This window comes from Anarhichas minor, unplaced genomic scaffold, assembly GCF_050575085.1.
Source record: "Anarhichas minor isolate MPS153535 unplaced genomic scaffold, ASM5057508v1 ptg000073l, whole genome shotgun sequence".
NCBI lineage: Eukaryota > Metazoa > Chordata > Actinopteri > Perciformes > Anarhichadidae > Anarhichas > Anarhichas minor.
Window position 1 is genome coordinate 594,358 of NW_027466519.1, and position 23,511 is coordinate 617,868.

Consider the following 23,511-nt stretch of genomic DNA (forward strand, 5'->3'; position numbering starts at 1 on the left):
CCACACACTGCTGGTCATCACGGTGTCTGAAGTTAAGAGTGAGCACACATGCTGGACAGCAGACAGCTCCAGCCTCTGAGCCCACTCTTTAAAATCAGAAAAGCTTTTATGAGAGCCAACCTAAAGAGGGAGAGGGAAAAACATTTAGTACAAAACACTATGAAAGCAGTTTACAGTTACACATCTTTCTACCACACTATCAAGAGTAGGTCTTGTTTTTGTTGGATTATAGGTAAGTGTCAGAGCGGTGAGAAGAACAGCACACAGTGACATTCACAATAGCGAACGTGGTCAACATCTACGCCTAATCACTTTATGTGTGTGTGGATCAGCAACACATCACTTCCTTAAATGGGAATAATTACATTTTAGAAGTCCTTTCAGTGACTTTGATGTCTTCAAATTATCGGAGAACATTTCCTAAAATACTTCTCTATTTAATGGTGGAATGTTTCTCTGTAGAGTTTCATTAGATTCTAATGAGGTGATTTGGTATTTAGTAGAGTGTGAACAAAGCAAATGGATACTCACTCTAGTGACAGGGGAGCCAATGGAAGGCATTGAGGAAGAAAAGCACACAGTTGTTGTTAAGTGGAACACAAACCGTGCGAACAAGCCCAGGCTTCTACCCAAAAAACATGCTTTAGATTTCTCACTGGTGGAAATTCACACACACAAAAACACTTAACCCTAAGTGGTGTAAGATTAGTGCAGCTGACTGCATCATGTACACGCTGCCACAGAGTGTGGCGAGTCCAGCACAAACTAAGACCAACTATTAAAGCCTGTAAGAGTCAAATATACACAAGATCTGTGCTGTGAATATCTCCGGTCCGTCATGTTGTGCCAAGGACACTGAAGCATTCACGTGTCTGAAATGGTTTGTATTCAAGTATTATATGCACATACAAAAAGGAGACATTAGATTTGAGTAATGCTGATAGCCATTGGCCTCAATCATATTAAATAAAGACAGAAAACACTTTGATTCAAAGGGTTTATGGGTGTATTTTTCCTTGAAGTAAAAAAACAACATTTTGGGCTCGTATTTGCAATCCGAGTTCATTTGGAGTACGTTCTGCATTAGTATTTTGTTTGTTTTCTTAGGATTTTCATATTACGGTCCTTTGAATCAAACGCCGTGGAGATGCTAATTAACGTACATCATCCCCACTCAGTTCCGTCTCCAAAGCAAAACACAAATAAAGTTAATGAGTCAAAAATCAATACAAACAAAATATATCCTTTAAAATGTTAAGAGGGAAGGAAAATGTTCTCGTTTTCTGCACAAGTAAATAGTGGCACACCTCAGATGTTACGCTTTAGCAAGACCGTTTAGGAAACTATGTAGAGAGGAGCAAAAAAATATCTTTCATCATATTGAGGTAGCTGTGCTCTGCCCAGTGCAGAAAAACTGGCTTGTTTTCAAATCATTGTAAAAAAAACACATCCATGAGGTTAATGTATACTCTAACATGGGGGGGACACAATCACAATTAAATTAGGAATGAGAAACCACATACAGTTCATGCTTGGTCACAGGACATGCGGCTTTTGTTTTCAGATTATTATTATTATTTTTTCCTTTTTGTTTAAGCGGAGCATTCAAACGTTCACTCCCAAACCTTTCCCCGTCCTCGTCCGCCACACGGAGCTCGTCCTCTCTGAAAGAGTTCGGAGTTTATACTGAAGACACAATGGTAAACATGAGAAAGTAAATGAAGGCGGTATATCGAACAATTGAGGAAGCCATTAAAAAAAGAAAGTTGCATAAAATTCAAGCTCTGTACAGATCAATGGATTTCTGATATAACGATCTTTTTATGAAGAGGGAAGCTAAACGAAATAATTTGCTGTTGTTGCTCTAGTGACGTAAGACAACCGATATTCCCAAAATCATAAAAAATATAAACCTTAAAGGCAATATTAACAATAATTTAAAAAAAAGAACTGGCAACAGTATATTTCCTTTCAAACCAGCAAGAAAATCCACAGCTACAGGAGTGACGGTCTTCTTAAAGAATCCTATCCCAACTCAAAAACAGGTGACTTCTCAATGTTAACGTTTGATATCATTTGTTCAACTCGTGTTAAAGTTGGTCCTTCTCGTACACACACACACACACACGGTAGGCACGCACAAGTACACACACTAACTCTACAAACACGCACACTCGCAAGCTATGCACACGTAGGAAGGCAGAGAGAGAAGAGGGAGAGGACAGAGGGAGGTGATGGTGGGGTGGGGGGGGGGGGGGGATGGAAAAGTCGAAGGTTGTGCTCAAGTCAGTCAGGACCAGAACATGTCGGCCATGTTAGTGTCGGTGCTGTAGATCCAGAGGACCAAGGGGAGGGAAAAGGCCACGAAGGGCCAGGAGATGCCCTCCACACATGCAGACAGGCAGCAGCCTTTGCAGCTGTCGGGCTTCTCCAGTTCGTTACCGGGATGCTGGTAGTTCCTGGAGGCAAACTTTAGAATCTCGTCAAGTAGAATGACCGGCAGTGACATCTTGAGCACCATCAGCCACTGTGTCAGATTCAGCGGGGTGATCTGGAAGATGATCTGAAAAAGACAAAGATCAAGGTTCAGTCCGCATGCATGGCACACGTTCCATATCTGAGAGGCGGCATGCCGCCACTGCTCATCTCACAGTATCGTGAACCGTTTGTCAAACTAAAAAGAAATGTTCCTCACTGGGAGAGGCTCCACATAGAGGATGAGGAAGTGAAGGGACATGGAGAGGCAGATGGCTCCCAGCAGCCACACGTTCTCCCAGGGAGGCATCCTCAGCAGGGACTGGTTCTCTGACACACTGAGCAAAAGAAAAGACAAATGGACATGTTTGTTAAAAACACACTCTTTGACTTCAGAGCCAGTGCTTATGAATACTGCATTGCATGTTTATTCGTCCATATAAAACATAAGGTCTGCGTGTGTGTGTGTGAAAGTGGAAATGGAGATAAAGGCCAGGATGTTGAAGCAAAGACTGAGGTTTGCAGAAAACAATGGAACTTTTTTTAAATGAAAGTAATTGGTCACCAATTTTGTTTCTGTTGACTAAAAAACATGAATTCTGAACATGTTGGCTGCTAATTTATAGGTAATAAGAGTTGAGGATGCCTTGCTCAAACTAACCTGTTTAAGGCATTGCACATCTCAATGGTGACCAGCACAGACAGGGCCATGGTCATCGGGTAAGGGGACTCGAACACCTTACAGTCCAGATCCGTGAAGTCTGGATTCTCCGGGCTGCACTGGAGGAAGTGGCTCTATGAGAAGTGGGGGACGACGACGACGACACATTAAAGCCAACAGCAGATTAAATTAAGTTTGTGTTGAAGCATACATAATTAGCTTGATAGTAGTTATTTGGCTGTAATTCATACCAGCTGGTAAAATGTGACCCTTGGACCATCCTCAGCAGCAACAAACCACCAAGCAGCAGCACCAACCGTGGCAGCACCAACATAACCTGGTGATCAAACCAAAAAGACATCATTCACACACACGATGTCACAGATCTCTGGCTGTAAGTGGCTGTTTCCTCTTTCTACTGCGGCAGCTTTGAGCAAGTCAAATGCTGTCCTAGTGTCCAACATACTGCAACCACTTACATCCAATGGCTAGGTATCTGAAGAAGAGCCATCCGGAGATGAGGGGCTCGCGGGCGTTGCGTGGTGGCTTGGTCATGATGTCCAGGTCTGGCGGGTTGAAGCCTAAAGCGGTGGCAGGCAAACCGTCGGTCACCAGGTTCACCCAGAGCAGCTGGACGGGGATGAGGGCTTCTGGGAAGCCTAGAGCTGCGGTCAGGAAGATGCTACACACAAAAACAATAGCACGATTAAGAAAGAGTAAAATAAATGGTGTGACGTTAAGGTATAATGTATGTGGATTTTACGGGATACGGTTGTAGAGGGAATGGAGTCGTCCTTACCAGACAACTTCGCCCACATTGGAAGAGATGAGGTATCTGATGAACTGTTTCATGTTGTTATAAATGGCTCTGCCTTCCTCCACTGCGGCTACAATGGTGGAGAAGTTGTCATCAGCCAGCACCATCTCGGAGGCCGACTTGGCCACGGCTGTGCCTGAGCCCATGGCGATGCCGATTTCAGCCTTCTTTAGAGCAGGAGCGTCGTTAACTCCATCACCAGTCTGAAGGGAGAGTGTGAATTAAAGAAGAAATTATGAAAAGATATTTCAGATAAAATTATAAAACTTCCCACGAGGAGATCATTGATCTCATCTGGTTTTATTTCATCGGACAGAAGGTAGATGGTAACGTTTTATCAGCATGCCAGAGGTCCTGCACACGCTTTGAATAGTCTCACCATTGCTGTAATCTCATCGTGGGACTGCAGATACTCAATAATCTTGGATTTATGTGACGGCTCTACGCGGGCATAGCAGCGGGCCTTGACCACGGCGTCTCTTTGTGCAGCGGGCGACAGATCGTCGAACTCTCGGCCGGTGTACGCCATGCTGGAAACATCGTCGCCCTCTGCGAAAATACCAATACGTCTGCAGATGGCCACTGCTGTCCCTGTGATGCAAATCAGAGCACATTTAACTTCTTACGGGTTCCTGGAATTGGAATGCAAGCGAGTATGCAGCACTCTGTGTGAGCATTCTACTTGTGACTTTCTCCACGTACCCTTGTTGTCTCCAGTGATCATGATGACTCGGATGCCTGCGAGGCGGCACAGTCTAATAGAGGCGGCCACCTCTGCCCTGGGAGGGTCCAGCATGCCCACACAGCCAACGAATGTCAAGTCAGTCTGGATGAGGACAGAAAAAAATATTATTTTTGCATATTCTCATTTATAACCGTCAGACGCTGACAGCCAAAAAGTGACACAAAAGCTTGAGGTGAAACCATCGACCACATCAATCCGTCCCGGCTCTCACCTCATATTCAACAAAGCGGGTGGAGTCCTCCAACTTCAGCTCGTCCTTGTTCATGCGTTGGTCTCGGGTGGCGAGAGCGAGACAGCGCAGCATGTCCCTGCCGGTCCCGTATTCCCTGATCACAGACATGAGTTTCTCCTTGATGCCGGGAGTCATTGGCACCTTGTTACTGCCGACACGGATGTGTGTGCACCTGTCAATCACTCCCTCAGGGGCCCCCTAGGAGCAGGCATTGACAGGAGAAATGAGAATACAAAGTACAAGATACTTTCAATAAGCAAAACATTATATTTTGTAACATTTTTAGCAAACAAACATCCAAAAAGGCCCCGACACTAACGCGGCCATTTTAATATTATCCAGTTAATGAAAAGCATTTATTCTAACAGCATAGACAGACTTCCAGTAACGTCATATTTTGTACGTCTCCACCTTGGACAATTCAAATCCAAACAGCGATTCTCAATTTCGTACCTTAACGAACATCTTGCCAACTGAGGACCGGGCCTTATTAGCAGTGCAGTACACAGACATGGACTTCCTGTCTCTTGAAAATTCCAAAGTAAACTCTTTCTTCATCAGCTGCTTGATCACCTAAAGATTAGACAAAACACAACTGCAGTTAGTTCGTTTTTCTGCATTTGACTTGTTTTATCTTGTTTGTACAAAACAATTCGAAAACGTTGTTTCTATTGCAAGGAAATGAGTTTGAAGAACAGAAGGTTACATACAGAATTACAGGCGTTGGCTCGCTCAATCTTGGACAGGCCTTTGACATCTGTATCAAACACGTTCATCTTCTCCACCAGGCACGTGAGAGCCGTCTCTGTGGCCTCACCCACCTTCTCATACACACCTTTGGTCTGGAAACAGAGAAGTGAAAAGCATACGGTCAATCTTCATCTGAAACCGTCACACAAAACACGTAAGCCACTGTCAACAGAGCCACATAAGGCACTTAAGGTTTATGTGCCAGTTAACATGCAAAACGATTCGCTACCAACCTCGTTAAAGTCCAATGAGGAATCATTACAGAGAGCACAGATAGAGGCCAGCTCCACCAGAGCATCGTACTGGGAACACTTCACTGGTTTGGCATCAAGGAACCTAAACACAACACAGATGATTATAACCTTTAGAGTAGTGTGACTTTATATTCTTATGCATGCATCATTTACACATTGTTAGAGCACAGGCGTACGAGACTCAATACTCACACTTCTCCATCTGGGGCGTATGTGGAGCCAGTAATGGTGAAGTCCTTTAATGAACAATGATTGCCCTCTGCCTGATCAATGATGAACATCTAGAAACACAAACATCGTAGAGACAAACTATTAGTACTCAACACTCACACAAAACCTCTGTGGCCAAAATGAGGGACGCAAAAAGAAAAGATGGAGAGAAGATTGTGATGGACACTGCATCCAGCAGGGGGCAGCAGACCACCATCCGCAGGAAAGAAACCCTCCTATCAAGAGCCCGCTTGTTCTTAGAGCAGCAGAGTATAATAATGAAACGCTGAGCCAAAGCAGACACCGAGTACTCTGGTGGGAAGGGTCCATAAATGTCATCTTACAGCAAGGCAGACACAGGGTTCCTCCATGTGCAGTCATACCGCATAGACACAGTTTATAAAAGACAATCACTCTACGGCGGAAATAGTTTGACCCCGAGTATCCAACCCTTTGGGTAAGGAGACGGGTTTTACTGTCTGGTTTATTTAAGATCTTCATAAAATAAATTCAAAGTTTTTTTTCCATTGAAAGTGCAAAGGAAGCCTAACCCTAACCCATAGATGTGAAGGGTATGCATTCACTCGTTACACTTTCTTACAAACAGCATTTCATTTGCCCAAAATTGAGAGGAGCAGGACAGAGATAGGAGGATGAAAATAGAAATATCTGAATAAAATAATGAGCTGGCATTATGGCTGCACTTTCCCCTCAGGCACCAGCAAGACAAGAAAAAAAAGCAGTGAGGTGAGTAGCGGTCCTCTACGAAACAGAGAGCAAGTGAGGGATTGAATTGAGAGAGAAACATTGGGTCACTCAGGGCACTGAATTCAAGTCCAGCACAAGCTTCTCTGTCAGGGACTTTCAGACAGCCAGGAATAGCATCCTCTGGTTTCCAAAATGAGGTCGTTCAAAATTGCTAAACATGATATTGACTTGGAAATTGTGCAGGATGAGCAAGGGAAGAGGAAACATACAGGAGAGAGAGAGAGAATCCTTCAACACAAGGTCAGTTATGCAACTCCACTGCAAGTGACTAACTGCTGCATACTGATCAGCATGCTGCCTGAACAAAAAGGGGGAGGAGAGTGGGGTGAGGAGGGAAGAAGGGAGGAGGAGGGAAACAGAAGACCAGCGAGATAAAGGGGCTGAGGAACGGAACCAGGAAAGATGGAGGGTGAAATGTAATGTCAAAAAATGAAACGTAAATAGATAATAGTTCATAGACCCTCATGCTGTTCATGCTCATAAGGAACTGGGAAAAAAATATATACATTTGATTTTGAATTAAAAGTAAGGTAAAACGTTTAGACTTGAAAGGTTGTCAGATGTCAGGAAATAGCCAGCCCGAGGGCTACTTTCACCGATTGCAAATGTTTTCAAATTCTACGTATTTTCAGATTTTTCTCAGACTGTCCTCTTCCAGTTGCTATGCAAGGCAGACCTCGTCACCACACATGCTGTTTTGGTACTTTAACTTAGGCCAGGGTCCACAAAATGTTCGGAGACAAAGCTTTTAAGAGACGGATAACTTCATTTCATTACTGGCAGCTTTTCCCTGATGCAATAATTTTCTAAGGTACAAAAGAAGACGACTTTCACTGACTGGTCACATCTGCAAAACTTTCAATCAGCTCATCCAGTGAGACACGTTGAGCGTGTCCCGTCACCATTTATCCTAAGGTAATTATCCTAAGGGTATCCTAAGGGCTCATTTATCAACTCTACTGGCAGGGATTGTAGTTCGTGTTCCTCAGCATGGAGTCATTATTATGACCATTGCTGCGCAATTATTTTTGTCCGACAATTTATAATTTATTTTATGATACAAGACTTTTGATACGCTTATATAATGTGAACTAGTAAGTAATCTAGTCGGGCACTCTCACCTGTTTACATTCTGAAGTGCACAGCAACTATTAACATAGTTACACAAGCTAACAATGTCTTAAAACATCATTTTTAAGTGAACTGAGAGACAGTTGAAGGTTAATGAGCCGACTTTAAACAACCGGTTTCATTGGCAACAAATAGCCGGTGAGGTAAATATGTAAATATAGGATTTCTGATTCACAGTTAAATCAAATGCAAAGAAATCCTTAGACTTATTAGGACTGCTCCCTGGAAGTGCATGGATCAATTCATCCGCTGGTGACGCCTCGGCAGACTTTGTTTGTTTTCGTCAGTGTGCCTTACAAAACATTTATATATTCTAAGAGGGCGAGCGTGCCTGCTAAAAAAAAAAAAATGAATCATGGGAGCAGTGTTTCCTATAGGTTGTTGTAGGCTACAGACATGAATGGTAATGACACAGCAAAAAGTTACACCCACACAGCATGGTGACAGAGACGTGATCCGTAACTCAAGACAGGTCAGGTGGGTCGCCAACAGGGCGGAACTATTTCCAGATTGAAATCTTATCAAAAGCACAATGTGGCCTACAGCAATATTTACATCGCAGGAGGCACATTTAGCTAAATTGTGTGTCAAAATACCACTCTGAATTAAAGATGTATTGCAAAGATGTCGTGGGCTACACATCATATTCTACACACTACTTTATAACAGACATTCATCCAGCTTTTGCTGATGGCTTTCAGGTTTCTGCTCTCATTCTCTTCTCTTACCCTGCACACAGACATCTGATTGGTGGTCAGCGTGCCGGTCTTGTCGGAGCAGATGACAGACGTGCAGCCAAGGGTCTCCACAGACGGCAAACTGCGGACAATGGCGTTCTTCTTGGCCATGCGCCGTGTTCCTAAAGCCAGGCAAGTGGTGATGACAGCCGGCAGACCTGGTGAGGAACAGCAACAGAACCACAGAGGAAGAGAGGATTAAAACACGCGGGAGAAGCTCAACAACTGTCCTGCAGTCGGCACAGCGGTAGGAATCTCTCGGGGGCATCTAGCATGCCACGGGCAAGGCTTCATGAGTGGAGCTCTCTAGCTTACCCTCAGGGATAGCAGCAACCGCCAGAGCCACGGCAATCTTGAAGTAGTAGACAGCGCCCCGGATCCAGGAGCCTCCGTGGACCGGATCATTGAAATGTCCAATATTGATGAGCCACACGGCAATGCAGATCAGTGTGATGACCTTAAATTATACATTAGTTTAGAACTAAAGAGCATATTATCAGCAAACAATTAACCATAACTGTAATCAACATTAGTTATGATCAATCATGATTACCTGAAGTTGTTTTATTAAACATTTTAGAGTACAAAAATGGCAAAAAACAACAACAAAGGGAGAGGATCGTGGAGGATAAATTACCTTGGATAGTTGCTGTCCGAACTCATCCAGCTTTTGCTGCAGCGGCGTGCGCTCCTGCTCCGTTGATGCCATCTCATCTCGGATTTTGCCAATCTCTGTACTGCCACCTGTGGCCACTACCACACCAACAGCCTTACCAGCTGCAATGTTGGTGCCCTGTGTGTGTGGGGAGGGAGGGAGGGAGGGAGGGGGGGTAATTAAAAGCATAATAAATAAAGCCATTAAGCTTCTGGGCATAGGGGTAAAACTAGTTTGACAACTATTCTGATACATGTGTCACGAAGATACGGAGACGAGGTTCAACATGCAGCAAGTACCAACATGCAGCAAGTCAATAGATTGTGTTCCTAAATATATTTTGGAAACAGTAGTAGCTGCCATGGACGCAAACGTGACAGTCTCTTTCGTAGATGAATAGGACATGCACATTTATTGGGATGGACATACATGTGACTGTATGTTGTCTTGCATGTACGTATTGTATGTTCATTACTTTCCAAATGTGATACAACTCTCAAATAGACAAATATAAAGAGATATAAAGAGGGATGGTGGGATGAAAACTAAAGAGGACGAGTAGGATGTTTATAGGTGTAGACGGACACAAAAGGTGTAGATAATATTGAGACGGTCTTGGGAGTCACTCACAGAAAACAGCATGTTCTTCTTGTCCTGGTTGACAGCACGCGGGTCGGGCACAGGGTCCGTGTGTTTGATCACAGACACAGACTCTCCTGCAGGAAGCAAAAACAAAAGGACATGAGAGAGGGAAGCAGAGAGAAAGTTTCTACACGGGAGAGAAAAGCAGTAGTTGTGATTCTTGGTGGACACTTTGAGGAGAGGTGTGGAAAAGGCTTTGCAGCTGACTGAGCAGGCCTGACAATTATCAAACGCAGCATTGCCACTGCCTTTCAACCCCCATATCTGATGTGTGTGTGTGTGTGTGTCTGCGTGTTTAATCAGCTGTGCAAGGTCTGCACTGTTCTGATGGAGTAAGGTAGGGAGCATTTGACAAGCGCTATGGCCATGAATGGGGAAGGGAAGAGGGGAGAAAAACAGCTGAAACACTCAAATATCCCGTGGAATTTGCTACCAATTAAGGCAGCAGAGGAAGACAAGCGACTTAAGGACTTGATTCACATAAACCTCTACTCTCATGCATACGTCCTTCAATATTCTCCCTTTCTAATCTTTTCCATCTCAACCGCTGTCAGTGGTGCAACGGATTATAAAACTCACGGTTCGGATCACGGATCGGAGCAGCCCAAAAGAAAACACAACTTTTAGAAACTTCTTTTTGCCGCCGATACTAATTGCAGATCATTGATGATCCCTATTGGCAGATACAGATCCCTTCGTGAGCTGGTCTACAAGGCTCCAGACCGTATAGTGTTTTTTCATAAAAGGCACACAATTCAAATTGTTAGGAACTAAAAGATTGTATTTGTATTGATTAAAACAAATCTGGTCATTAGTAGTTTTAATGACGTATTATGATCTGCTTAGGGCTAGTGTTAGCAGGTCACAGTTCATCTCTGATATCTATTTATGTTGTTGTGGAAATATCTCCTTCAAACAACTGGATGTATTCAAGTTTCTCACCAAGACTACATTTTACGAAATCATATGTGAACACATCATGATAACGTTATAATTTACCTTCGCATCATCATAATGGAACTGTTCGTTGTCCATCAGTCACTTTACCAGCTCTCCTCCGGTCAATCTAAACACGGACTGGTTGTTTACAACGTAACATTATCAGAGATCGGCGATTGATGTCCTGATCGTATTTTTTTTACTGAATATTGGCGGATAACAATGTCAGTAAAACTATATTTCACACTGCGATGGTTATTGTAAACTGTAATTAATCTGTACGGATCGACAGTGGTCCGTTACACCACTAACCGCCGACCCTTTTCCTCTCGTCCACATCACACTCTTCGTTTTGCTATTGACTGAACAGCCATGACAAACGGAGTATTGAGGGCATGTGTGAAGAGCACATTGCATATTCTTGGCCTGTGTCTCTAGTTTGATCAGAAATAAATTATATCTATATATGTTTTTGTAAGCTATAAGGGAAATATACAAAATGTATAATCATGTGTAATGGGTCAGGGCACAGAGACACAAACATGAGACAGAAGCTCACACAAAAAAACAATAAAGAAATGCGTTTACCTGTGAGGATTGATTGGTCTACCCTCAGCGTGGTTGACTTGATAGAAGACAGCCTGATGTCTGCAGGCACTTTATCACCGACTGTGGACAGAAACGACAAGGTTTAGGAGACACTTAAGCACCTCTTTACAATGTAAAAGCATCTGTAAATGGCACGACTACAGGTGGCTGGTTACTTTGCACAATAGCAGCGATAAAAACAGATGTTCAGATTGATCAAATACTGTATCCAGCCATGTAAAAGGACATCTATGAAAGTAAACATGTTCTCATGAAAAGACATGATACGTACATAGAGATGAGATAAGATCAGCACTATAAACAAACAAAAGCCGGTCCACACACAGAGACTAAAGTCTTGGAAATAAAATCAATGCTTTATTAACCTAACTCGTGCTCCTTGGGAGTGATCAAATAATCAAACTCCAGTTATTTGTTGGAAAGAGGCTGAGGGAAGGTCATCCATTCAAAAATATATTAATGTTCCGCTCCTCTCCTACACAGGATGCAAATAGATTGCTGCTCACTCTTTCCACTAACACAAGGGTTTAGCAATTCCTAGTAAAACAAATGTAAGATGTAAATATACTCCAAATTCTAAACAAGTGTATCCTCTTCAGAGAGCGGATGAGTGCCGTTAAAGCCGCTGGCGTTTATTAACTTGGCTTAAAAGGGTATCAAGCTGTTTTACTCCTTTGTAGGATTTCACATGCACGTTTGGGTAAAAAGTATTTAAACCTTAGACCATGTTTGACATTCAGGTGCACATCTGCTTTAAGTGATATTCTTCCATGAATTGTCTCTTCTCAAAGCCCTTTTATGGGATGGGACTGGAAAAACAAACAAGAAGTCAGATCTAAGAATAAAACCTGCAAGTATGCGTTTAATAAGAAATCTGTAACATACATTCATGTCTATTATGCTCCTGTATAATACTGCACTGTCAGTTTAGACACCGTAGGGTCCCCGTAGCACCCAAAATTGACGGCTGACATTTTAATGAAATTCTTAAAGCACGATAGAAAAATGCCGCTGTTGCACCAAAGTGAAATATCACTTTTCAGCTTTAAGTAAGACATCACAAAAGGTTGAACGGGTGAAGTTAAAAGACAATATACAGCGATGACCCAGAGGCTCTTAAGAGATCCCTCTGTGGATAGTGGAGACGGACACGTAAACAAAGCCGTGGGCCTCTGCAGTGCCCTTCTGAGAGGAGAGGAAGCGAGGGAGGGGGAGGAGAGAATGGGAAGGGGGATTGGATGAGTCCTGCAAAACCTGGGTCCAAAAATGGGAAAACTATTTTGATCATTTGCAAACTTGGATTTGGGGGGAGGGGGAATGATTAAAAAAAACAAAAAAAACTTCTGTTTCAAGCAAGGAGAATCCGCTCCACGTCATAGAAACAAACCGTTCACTCATTCCCATCACTCTCGTGAGTTTGTGACACATTTAAGCCACTCGTAGACTGTAGTGAGTATTTTCTACTCAATAACGTCGCTGCATGGTTTCACATCTTGTTTAAACTAACCCATAATCCAAAAATCCCAAAAAGGTTTTTACTGTAAATGCACTGTAACATGTGGGAGTGCCGAGTTCGCGGCGAGCGATAAAGCTCCGGGACCGGACCAGCTGCACTACCAAATTTGGTCGTCCACTTGACGAGAGGACATCAAAACGCCTCTTCATCACCGCCTCAGACTAGATCCCCCTCAACAGACAGGAGAAACTGAAGGAGACGAACCAGCTCAGTGCGAGGGAAGACAACGTAGACGAGGAACTGCAGTCGCTGGGAACATTTAAGGCTCAAAGCCCCGTGGGAAGGTTCCCATAGTGACCAATTAGAAAACCTCCTACGTCATCGTAATAGTGACCCTACTCACCACTCATTGGTGGAGGGAATAAGGGCACAGGAAGTGGAATCATCCACTTTCACAGGCAATGAGGATAGTTTAGCACAAGAAGACCCATCAATTATTACAGCCTTTTAAATTAAACCCGTAATTACATGTTGGTAATCACCATCATGACAAACCCATTTCTCCTGGTAATAATGACTATTACATTTCAAAGAACAAATCATGAATTACAATAATAATAACAACAACAGGGATGCAGCGATCTGATACCATTGTTTGATTAATAACAGCGTAATGTTTGCCTCACTGTGTGGAAGAGACAGATCATTCTTTGACGTGTAAGGCAGCTTCAGGCTTGACTTAAACATTGCTTTCCTAACTATGTGAAACAAAATGTAACAAACTAATAATTAGACATAAATGTAATGAATTGTTAAGTTTAATTACAATAATAAATTGTACACTAACAACTTAGTAACATATCTTGGGATATAAACCTCTTTCTCCCACATGAACACAGGAATATATCGGTTTTATCTGTTCCCTAGAGGGAGGGACAAATGTCAGTCTGCATATATTTAAAGTGATGACACCTCATCAGCTTGTAGAGACCCAAGAAGTTCTCACCTCCTGTCTCCTTTCCTTCCTCATACTAACTATGGTTGAAGCCCCGACTCCATGTCAAAGTATAAGCCCCGCCTCTCGGCATGACTAAACCACACCAATCCATTAAGGTCCTTTGGCTTTGAATTATAGCGCAGGTTACACAGTACACAACTATTCATCATGGGGGGTCCAGTGGATCTTAAGAGGCCTTAAGAGGCTGTATATTTTCTCTCACAGTGACTGAGACTCCCCGATGTGCTAGCACGTAGTCTGCAGCCCTCTGGGACCTTTCACATGTTCCTCCAGCCCCCAAAGGACTCATCCACTCCTTATGAAAGCAAAAATCTGATCAAAATCGTGACATACACAAACACGCATGACACTGTGCATGACATATCCTCTCTGTGTTCGAATAATTAAGCCTTTACATTGGCAAAGGAATGAGCAAAGAGCGGATCAGACAGTCAGCAGAGGACGGGCAGAGACAATAGACAGACTATCCGATACTCCAAACACGAGAGAGGAAACCTGGCCATGTGGCCATCTGGAGAACAAATTATTTATCAAGTTAAATCTGTTCCCTTTCTCAACATTACATCCCATCGTGCAGTCTCTGACCACATTAATGGTTGAGATAAAACCACATGTCACAAGAACAGAGGAGATCTGTTCCATACAGCCTGAGAGCACTAATCAGGGGACGAGAAAGAAAGTTTCTTACGCACAGAATGTTGTTGCTACAAGGGGTCGAGGCCGTCACTTTGGCAACAGACTAAGAACATCTTGTCCGATAAAGAAATGCACGGTAAAAACAAAGGCAACCCAAAAGCAAAGAATTGGCACTGCAATAAAAACCAGTCGACTCACTTTAGTCTCTCGAGTATGGCGAGGTTTCATTATGAGCCCAAACAGTGAATGAATGGCTCAACTCAAAACTAAGAACCCTCGCTGTGAAGACTCTAGATTCAGCAGAAGTAGCCCACTGCCACATTAACAAGCTACATGAAACCAAAAGCCTTTTTTGACTGAGAGTGTCTTACGGTAATGCGTATTCCATTCTACACGACTTTAGCCTTTTTTCCCCACCTGCCGACAGTTTTCAGAGCTCCCCCGACGAAAGCCCTCAGATCAGAGACAAATCCGTGTCGGCTCAGTGCTCGCATATCAGTGCTCGAGCTCTACGCGTGAACTGTTCAGTAGAAGTGAGCCAAGAGGCTCGCCGACGCATCGCAGACACCTTCCAGAAATCTAGCATGCTAAACATCTGGACCCGTCGGGGAGGCTGGGAGGGAGCTTCTGCCGATGAGAGCGCAACACGCGGGTTCAGGGGAAACCTGGTGGAGGGGTTTGCCTGTAACAACACCTGTATGTGTTGTTGTTGAACCGACAATCTAAACGTAGTCATCACGGACTCCTTCCGGTGAATGATCTTGTAGTGTGTGACCCTCTCGCCGGTTAGTCATATAGTGTGACAACCCACGACGACTTATGGACTTACAAGATAGCAAGTTGAGTCTATTACTCACTTACCGCAAAAACATAATCAGCAGCAATCTTCGCTTAAATATAGAAAAATTTGAATGCACCAAAGGCCACCATATTGACGCATCATCTAAAAATATTTTCTCTGAGACGAGACTGCTCTATGTGACCGCTACATGGATCATTTCCCGTTAAGCTGGCAGCTCAGAGTTATGCCACTGATGCATAAAGGTGTGTCATTTGATGCTCAGAACAGACAGACAAAAGCAAACGGTGGTCAATGATACCTCATCCACAGTGCTGCAGCAAAACAAACTGTTTATGCAACGCAGCAAAGCACTGAACTGTGACAAGTAAGCAATCAATGTAGGAAAATGTTTCAGAAGGAAATCTTTGCCGGCCTGCAAGAATGCTGGTCGTCCTTCGTCACACCTACAGTGTATCCAAAAAATAATGACTGAAAAAACAATATCATTAACACAAAGCAAGACCCATAACCGCAGTAATTGACACACTCAGAGTTCCACTAACCGCTTAAAAACAATTGCTCAGACGGAGCAGCTGAGCTTGTGATGGCAAAATCATCGCAGCTCTAAATCTGAAAGTACCCAAAGGATATAAACCATACGTCTGGTCTGACAAGACACTTTGCAGCCTGGCATTACACTCATAAATCATCAACCGTCACAGTAAATCAAATGGCCGTAACTGTGTACATAAAGCATGTAGGCCTGCTTGTTTGATTCAGCGACTGTCCCGCTAACAAGCCTGAGTCGGCAGGTTGAACGATCTATACGACTCTGAATGCGGGATAATAGTTGTGCAGCAGCTGCGGTATAAACTACGGTCACTATGAGCTTTGATGACAAAAAATTATAATGCAGATTATGGTTTTGACCTAACTGATGCCTCAAGTCTTAAAAAAAAAGAAAGAAAGAAAGACTACTATCTTAAAATATAACTATCCAAGAATAACAAATCAATGCTGCACTTAACTTCTTAAAATCACATCAATATGAGAATTAACAGGAAGATTTTATTTTAGTTAACTCAAGTTAGACTGAAAAAGTATATTATTTAAGTACATTTATGCCACAGAGTGCGACACGTCGACTCTGAAAGGCATCGGAACACCAGTGAGTAAATCCACAACAAGATTATAAACACGATAAAGAAATCTTTTCTGCAACTCTACTCCACTAACCGTTGCTTTGGGACAAAGGAAAGATAAAGAAATTATTTTATAGGAAGCTACATAATGAACAGAGACAGGAAAAGAGAAAGACAACCAAAGATAGACAAGAAGAAAGATAGAAGACAGAAAGAGGCCCACTGAGAATAACTGATGAGCAAGAAAACAAGAGAAATGGGGAGCAGTGACGCAAGAGCCAAAAACATATGTGGCCCTATTCAAGTTGAGGTTAGCAAAGAAAAAAATGAGTTTGGGAAACAGATTGGGCCTCTGCTCTTGTATTGCATAACTGCTTCACTGACTTGGTGCCGCCATTACTCTGAAATTGTCAAGAGGGATGAACAGGATGAGGGATCAGCTGCGTGTGTGTACGTCATAACACTGTTCATGGTGTTTACATCTGTACGTCTCCTACAGTCACTAAAAGCATCAGTGTGTTGAAGTACAGCCATCAATTCATCAGCTCTTCAAGGTATGATGTATGTCAGCGACTTATCAGATGAAACAAATGAACATGTTTAAATAATATAAATGCCCTGCACGTGCAGTTGGCGCCATGTCCAAAACAAATTGGAAGTGTGAGGTTGCACAGAGGCGCGATGACACCACTTTCAGCGCACACACTCGTGCTTCGGACACTACGTTGATCATAAACAACTCTCAAAGATAATCCATATTATCCATAGTCAGTGTATTACCTACAATGTGCTGCTGTGGACAAGGTCAGCAGCAAAACATGATAATAACCTTTATCTGTGAGCTATATTTAGAATATTTTTACCACTTTATCTTGTCAGACAGCCCTCTCCAACAAGGAAATGAACTGAATGTTATGTCTCTATACAGTGTCACTTTCAGTTCCGTTCCCAGATAAATATTCGAAACATAGCAGACATTTAAACTGGTATTGATTTTTAAAGGTGAGCCTTTGCTAAAATATGTCCCCCGTCCACAGTTGTATCTTGCTTTGCTCCTTTGTTGGTACTCCCGTCTTCAAAACTGACCGACCGCTATCTACTGTAGGTAATACACCGACTATGGATAAGTACCTCGTACAGACCCACTTCAAGTAATCCAAGCTATGCCGTTAATACTTTGAACCGTACCTGCCACCTCCACGATGTCTCCGGGCATAATGTCCCTGGCCTTGATTCTCTGGACACTCTTCCTGTCCTGGCGGTACACCTTCCCCATCTCTGGCTCATATTCCTTGAGCGCTTCAATGGCATTTTCTGCATTTCGCTCCTAAACAGTGGAAATAGGAGGAAAATAAATTTAAAACAAAGTACATTTCACACAAACACTGAGCACTTCACAAGAGCTGGATGAAGATGAAGACAAAGCGAAGTCTCAGATATGCTGTTTTAGTTAGAACACCATTATTCAAAATGGATTAGTATCAAATCTTTACATCAGCAAAGCGACAAATACAAAATATACTAAGTGCACATGATGAGTGATCTAGGATAGACAGCAGAGCATAATTATGCCAACACTGGGACGTGATGTAAAAGGCTGGGGGAAAAAAATATGAAAGAAAGCTTTTGCCGAGGTCACATGGTTTTCTTTTCTCAGATGTCAAACAATACACCTAAGACTTACCCCAACAATGGAGATTTTCTATTCCAAAACACATGTGATCACGCATGCGAGTGCAATAACATTCTTAAGTTTCCCCCAAATGCTCTCTTATTGCCGGCTCAGTTGGTTCCCGATCCTTCTTCTCTTGCACTTTTCCGTTAGTGCTGACGTCACCGTGTCTGACACATCGCTCTCAGACCGGACAGTTTTAGTGACAGCCTTCAGGCAGGCAACACTCAACGAGACATGACAAGCCAGGGCACACACACAACCCCTTTTCTAAAGAATGCGCGCGCGAACAAGAGTGTGCGCGCGCGCACGCACGAACGAACAAGAGAGAGAGTGTGTGCGCACACACACACACACACACACACACACACACACACACACACACACACACACACACACACACACACACACACACACACACACACACACACACACACACACACACACACACACACACACACACACACACACACACGTAACAGTGAGGGTCTACAAGGTTAAAAGAAAGCTAAAAACAAGCATACAAAACATTCAACTGCTCTGTATTCAGAGGGAAACTATCCAAAGCAGCACCAGCGGGTACAGCCTCCTCCACCTCTACATCATTCAGAGGCTTTGTTTACATGAACAAAGTCAAACAACCAGCCACTTACTGCAACAACTCCCCATTTACACACAAGCCTCAGCAGGACCTTAAACACACATTTCATTCACAAGACAATCCAGCAGAGACCCACCCAACCTGTCAGGTGTCCTCTTTGGCATCGTGTGGTGTGACTTACAATCATGGGGATTGTTCTGCAAATGAAGTTATTAGACATTTAGACACTTGCACCTGTAGAAACACACTTTTGATCTATGACAAGAGTGAGAAAAATAACAAGTTCTTATATTGTATTAGTTAGCTCGACAGATGTGTTTCTTCATGCCTCGTTGTCGATCTTGTCAATTAAATCTGTTTTAGTGTGTCTGGGGTGCTTTTATCTACACTATTAGCCACAAGCAGGTGCAAGGAGTCGGTGTATGCATCTATCGTAACTGACTCCAGGGTAATCTGCCATATTCTGGGCAATTCTAAATGTGATCCAAAAGGTGTCAGTGAAAAAATATAAAGGATAATAGGTTTTTCTGTGTGTCCAGATGAGTGCCCCCCCCCCCCCCCCCATCCATTGCTGCCTTTTCTTCCTGCCTATAATTAAAGTGTATGTTGACCAATCAATACTGCGTCTCAAAGGAACGGACACCGTAAATCCTGGGAAAAGCCAAGCCTCTGCAGGCACAGATAAATATAGAGGAGAAAAAAAAAACTCCTCACAAGCACCATTAAAAACCATCGCATTGGTTGTGTTGTTTCACTGTTGAAGACTAAACGTTGTCCTGCTCAGTCAAAGAGTTTCCCTGAAAGGATAGGTTGATGAATAAGGACCGGAATATACCAAGTGAAGAGGAAGTGGGGCAGGCCAGGTTTCCACAGTGTGACTGAGACAAGAAGAAGTGTATGAGATTGATGTGTTTTTTTCCCCACTGAGGGTCCAATAAGATATGTACTGTATACTTGGCCTGAATGACAAATGTTGTTGAATTCATGCCCAGATAAAAATGTAATTATAAGCTTATCCAGTCCATTCTGTAATATCATGCTTTTTAGTAAAAGAAAATGGAGTTTGGAAGAGCTCATGTAACTCTCCACTGTTGGGTTATCATTTGAAATTAGCAAAAATAAGCTATTGTCACCACTTTCGAGGCCACTATTTATGAACTCAGTGATGTGAAATTGTAAATGCAATCCGTTTACCTGCCAGACTCCTACAATGGCATTTGCTATGAGAATAAGCAGGATGACAAAAGGCTCCACAAAGGCTGTCACGGTTTCTTCTCCCTCTTCAAACCAGGCCAGCACCTAAACACACAAAACAGAGAAAAAAAACAATGAAAAGTAAGGAAATACACTAAAACAGTTAATACTGAAGTGTGAGACACAGACCATTTAAGTCCAGCCGGGTTAACATTAGCTACACCCCTAAAGGACAGAAATAAAGACTGGACATTGCTGGACAACGGAAATTATGAGCTTTGTTTTAGGATCTCCTCCCAGAGTCTTTTCCACGCACCTTCCTAGTAATTGGAGTTGTGCCAGAACCTCACTTTGACTTTTACACATTTGGCACAATGATTTTAAGTGTCTAACAATCATTTAATAATTCATAATAAATACCACGCCAGCTTCTGCCAGTATTGCAGAAACTGGGCCAAGAAAGCCGCGTGAGCGAAAGAGTGTAGTAACCACTCTCTCCTCTTTTAGAATCGGCGCCAGGAGTGAAGTGTGTCAAACGAAATGACAATGCCCCCCTTATTTCCTACTCCCAACCCATTTAAGCACGGCCAATCAAACAGCAAATTCAGTTCTACGTGTCCGTTTGTAGTCTAAATGTTGTCCTGCTAAAATAAATGTGCATTTATCTGCAGGTGCTTCTGTGATTGAGAGCGAGTCTTGTGCTACAGCTGGTGATTTATAAGCTTTGGAACCATAGCTGGCTGTCAGCGCCATTCTGAGCCAGTAGGCCAACAGCCAACCCTAGAACAAAAAGGGCCGTATGATAGTTAACCTCACACTGTGTCACACACAAACTACAGTGGGGACTGTCACTCACTGGTGACAGAAACACAAGCATCACAAGTTATTTCTGTTCATTTATGGAAACGTCATCCTGTATTCACGGCGGCAACGTGAAAACTGGACATCAAAGTAACGTTGAGCATTGTGATAAGAGTTTAAGTCATCACTAGAGTGTGGTGGTATGTTAACGACAAACAATTCAATCATCGGAGAGACAGATGGACTTCTCAGGTGTCTGTCCCTTTCGATCTTTAACAGCCAAACACAGATCATGTAGGATATTCCAACAACGTACCACATAAACTAATCAAGTTACATAGCCATCTGTTCCAAGATGAACAAAGGGTCAGCATTTCTTTATAAATTACGGATTTCTTGATAATTGATGCGGTAACATAATTTCTAGGAAGCAACAGGCTCAAAGATACTGCGATGACTTGATTTGGTACGAGAGAGAAAAAGCACAGCGGACATAAAATACCACAAGACAGAATCATGAAAATCATCTGGGTTGTGTCAGCAGACAGATTCTGGGCGCCTTTCCGCTCCACTGCGAACATCATTCTTGCTAAACTGTGATCTGCACTAAATCAATCAGAAAAAGGTCTATAAACACTTTGTAGGATCACCTAAATACCCAATCTAGGGTCCACTTATCTTGAGTTGAATGTTGAACGCACCCCTTTAAAACGAGGGACACGGCCTGATCACAGGCTGTTATTACTACTAATCGCATACAAAAGAAGAAGTCAAATAGGAGCTTTTGTATTTGTTTTACTAATAATAATATCTGGTCCATATGGGTTGAATCAACAGTGCACAAACCACCTGTACAGCTAACAAAACGTGTGTTACACTTACGAAGGATATGCAGGCAGCAAGTAGAAGGATCCTGACAAGCAGATCTTCAAACTGTTCAATCACTAGTTCCCAAAGGGATTTACCTAAAAAACAAGAGTTCAAAATGAATCATTGAAAAAAAAAAAAAAAAAACATGAATGAGAGACTCTTAACATTTAGAGTTACAGGTTATTGATTGCATTTATTCACAATGGTTCACTCACCCTCCTCAGCTGGCAATTCTGCAGATCATCCCATCCAGACCAGAAAAAAAAAAAGAGATGGAGAAGCTATTTATTTAAATCAGTCAGATGAAATGAAATGAAATATAATATAATATAATATAATATATATATATATATATATAAATAAGTTACACCTATAGCCGTGACATTAGCGATGCAACAATACACAGATACACAGTATAAAGGAGGATGATGTGTTTATTAAGCGAGTCACAGAAGAGACGCTCGCCAATATTTCAACATACAGATCGTGACGTCAGCAACCTTTCCTTTTTGTTCGTCCGTTACAAACGGGGAGCAGTTACTGCCATAGCTGTACACATGACACCGGCACAGTAGAGTTAAAGCTACTTTTTTTTTTTTTTTTTTAAACAAACCGGTATTAACCAGCTCCTTACCGTTTGGTCCATATCGTTCCCGCTGTTTCTTCACTTGGTCTAAACTCAGACCCGTGCTTTCATTCACGTTAAAAAAGCTGTAAACTTCTTCCACCGTCTTCGTGTGTCCGTTGTCCATGATGGTGAACGGCCACTTGAGGACACCGGTTGTGTCGCCCTGCTGGTCCCGACCTCAACCTCTCAACGGTTCTCTCCTTTCTTTGGTGTCACCGCGGTGAATTAAACTGAATAATTAAAATATCAGAGCGGGATCCCACGGTGTTGGCTGTTACCGATTAATTAGCTATAACACGGGGCAGGTGCCTGTAGCGAGAGTGCACGAAAAATAGCGGCTCCCGAGCTATCGGATAGCTAACAGGCTAACAGCTAGCTAACTGTTGGGCTTCTTCAGGGTCCGCTTGAATTAGCCGGGTGTAGGTTTCCTGTGAGACCGTGTGCGAAACACTCATATCAACATAGCATAGTCTCAATTCGATGTTATGTCTTCCTCTTCTTTCAAAACAGCGAATTCCAGAATAATTCTGTCCAAGTAGATGGCTCAAACATGTGCCTCTGTTGCAGTAAGTCTGCCTGTGCGTTGCGGAATCAGCAGCGTCGTCGGCACCAATCGCGTTTGTCCGCTGCAGCTCTCGCGTGCGTCGAATGCGGTGTTCGGTGTCCGCATGTGGAATCAGCCCATTGGTTGGAAACACCGGAAATCCTACAGTCTCCTCGCTCCAAGCTCCACCTCCACGACAACGGAGCTTGGGATCAAGGCAGTTGACATTACATTTGTGTTTTTATATTTTCTACAACGTTTCCAAAATATTTCTAAATAGCCTAATATATTTTTGGGAAAAATATAATAACAGACACCAAAAAAAAAAAAAATCTTTCCCCCCAAAGAAAGGCTTCAAGCACAAACCTTGATAATACTGTATATTAATTGTATTATCTCATAATTGCCAGTGGTTTTGGAGTTCCGTCAGACTGACAGAGCAACACAGTTAACCTTACCATTTGCTCCGTGGACTTTATCAAATTGTCAGAAAGAATTTATCGGTTAAAGTCATCCTAAAATTATCTTTGAAATGATAAATTG

At 42.8% G+C, this 23,511-nt stretch overlaps 1 protein-coding gene across 2 annotated transcripts; it reads right to left on the minus strand.

Moving 5' to 3' along the window:
- Positions 1-983: 983 nt before the first annotated feature.
- Positions 984-23,076, minus strand: atp2a2b (ATPase sarcoplasmic/endoplasmic reticulum Ca2+ transporting 2b). Of its 2 annotated transcripts, XM_076079559.1 has the most exons (23): positions 22,431-23,076; positions 22,012-22,029; positions 21,809-21,891; positions 20,126-20,230; positions 17,847-17,985; positions 11,605-11,685; positions 10,066-10,151; positions 9,418-9,573; positions 9,096-9,237; positions 8,772-8,938; positions 6,127-6,215; positions 5,914-6,016; positions 5,641-5,772; positions 5,384-5,503; positions 4,910-5,128; positions 4,656-4,779; positions 4,333-4,544; positions 3,936-4,156; positions 3,616-3,818; positions 3,388-3,473; positions 3,137-3,270; positions 2,696-2,813; positions 984-2,563 (listed from the first exon to the last, which is right to left on the minus strand). In XM_076079559.1, the coding sequence occupies exons 1-23, from the start codon at positions 22,546-22,548 to the stop codon at positions 2,291-2,293; spliced, it is 3,129 nt and encodes a 1,042-aa protein (XP_075935674.1). In that variant the 5' UTR covers positions 22,549-23,076; the 3' UTR covers positions 984-2,290. The 2 variants fall into 2 exon arrangements, with proteins under 2 accessions (XP_075935674.1, XP_075935675.1); XM_076079560.1 differs by lacking the exons at positions 21,809-21,891; positions 22,012-22,029; positions 22,431-23,076 and adding an exon at positions 19,068-19,128.
- Between the last annotated feature and the right edge of the window lie 435 nt (positions 23,077-23,511).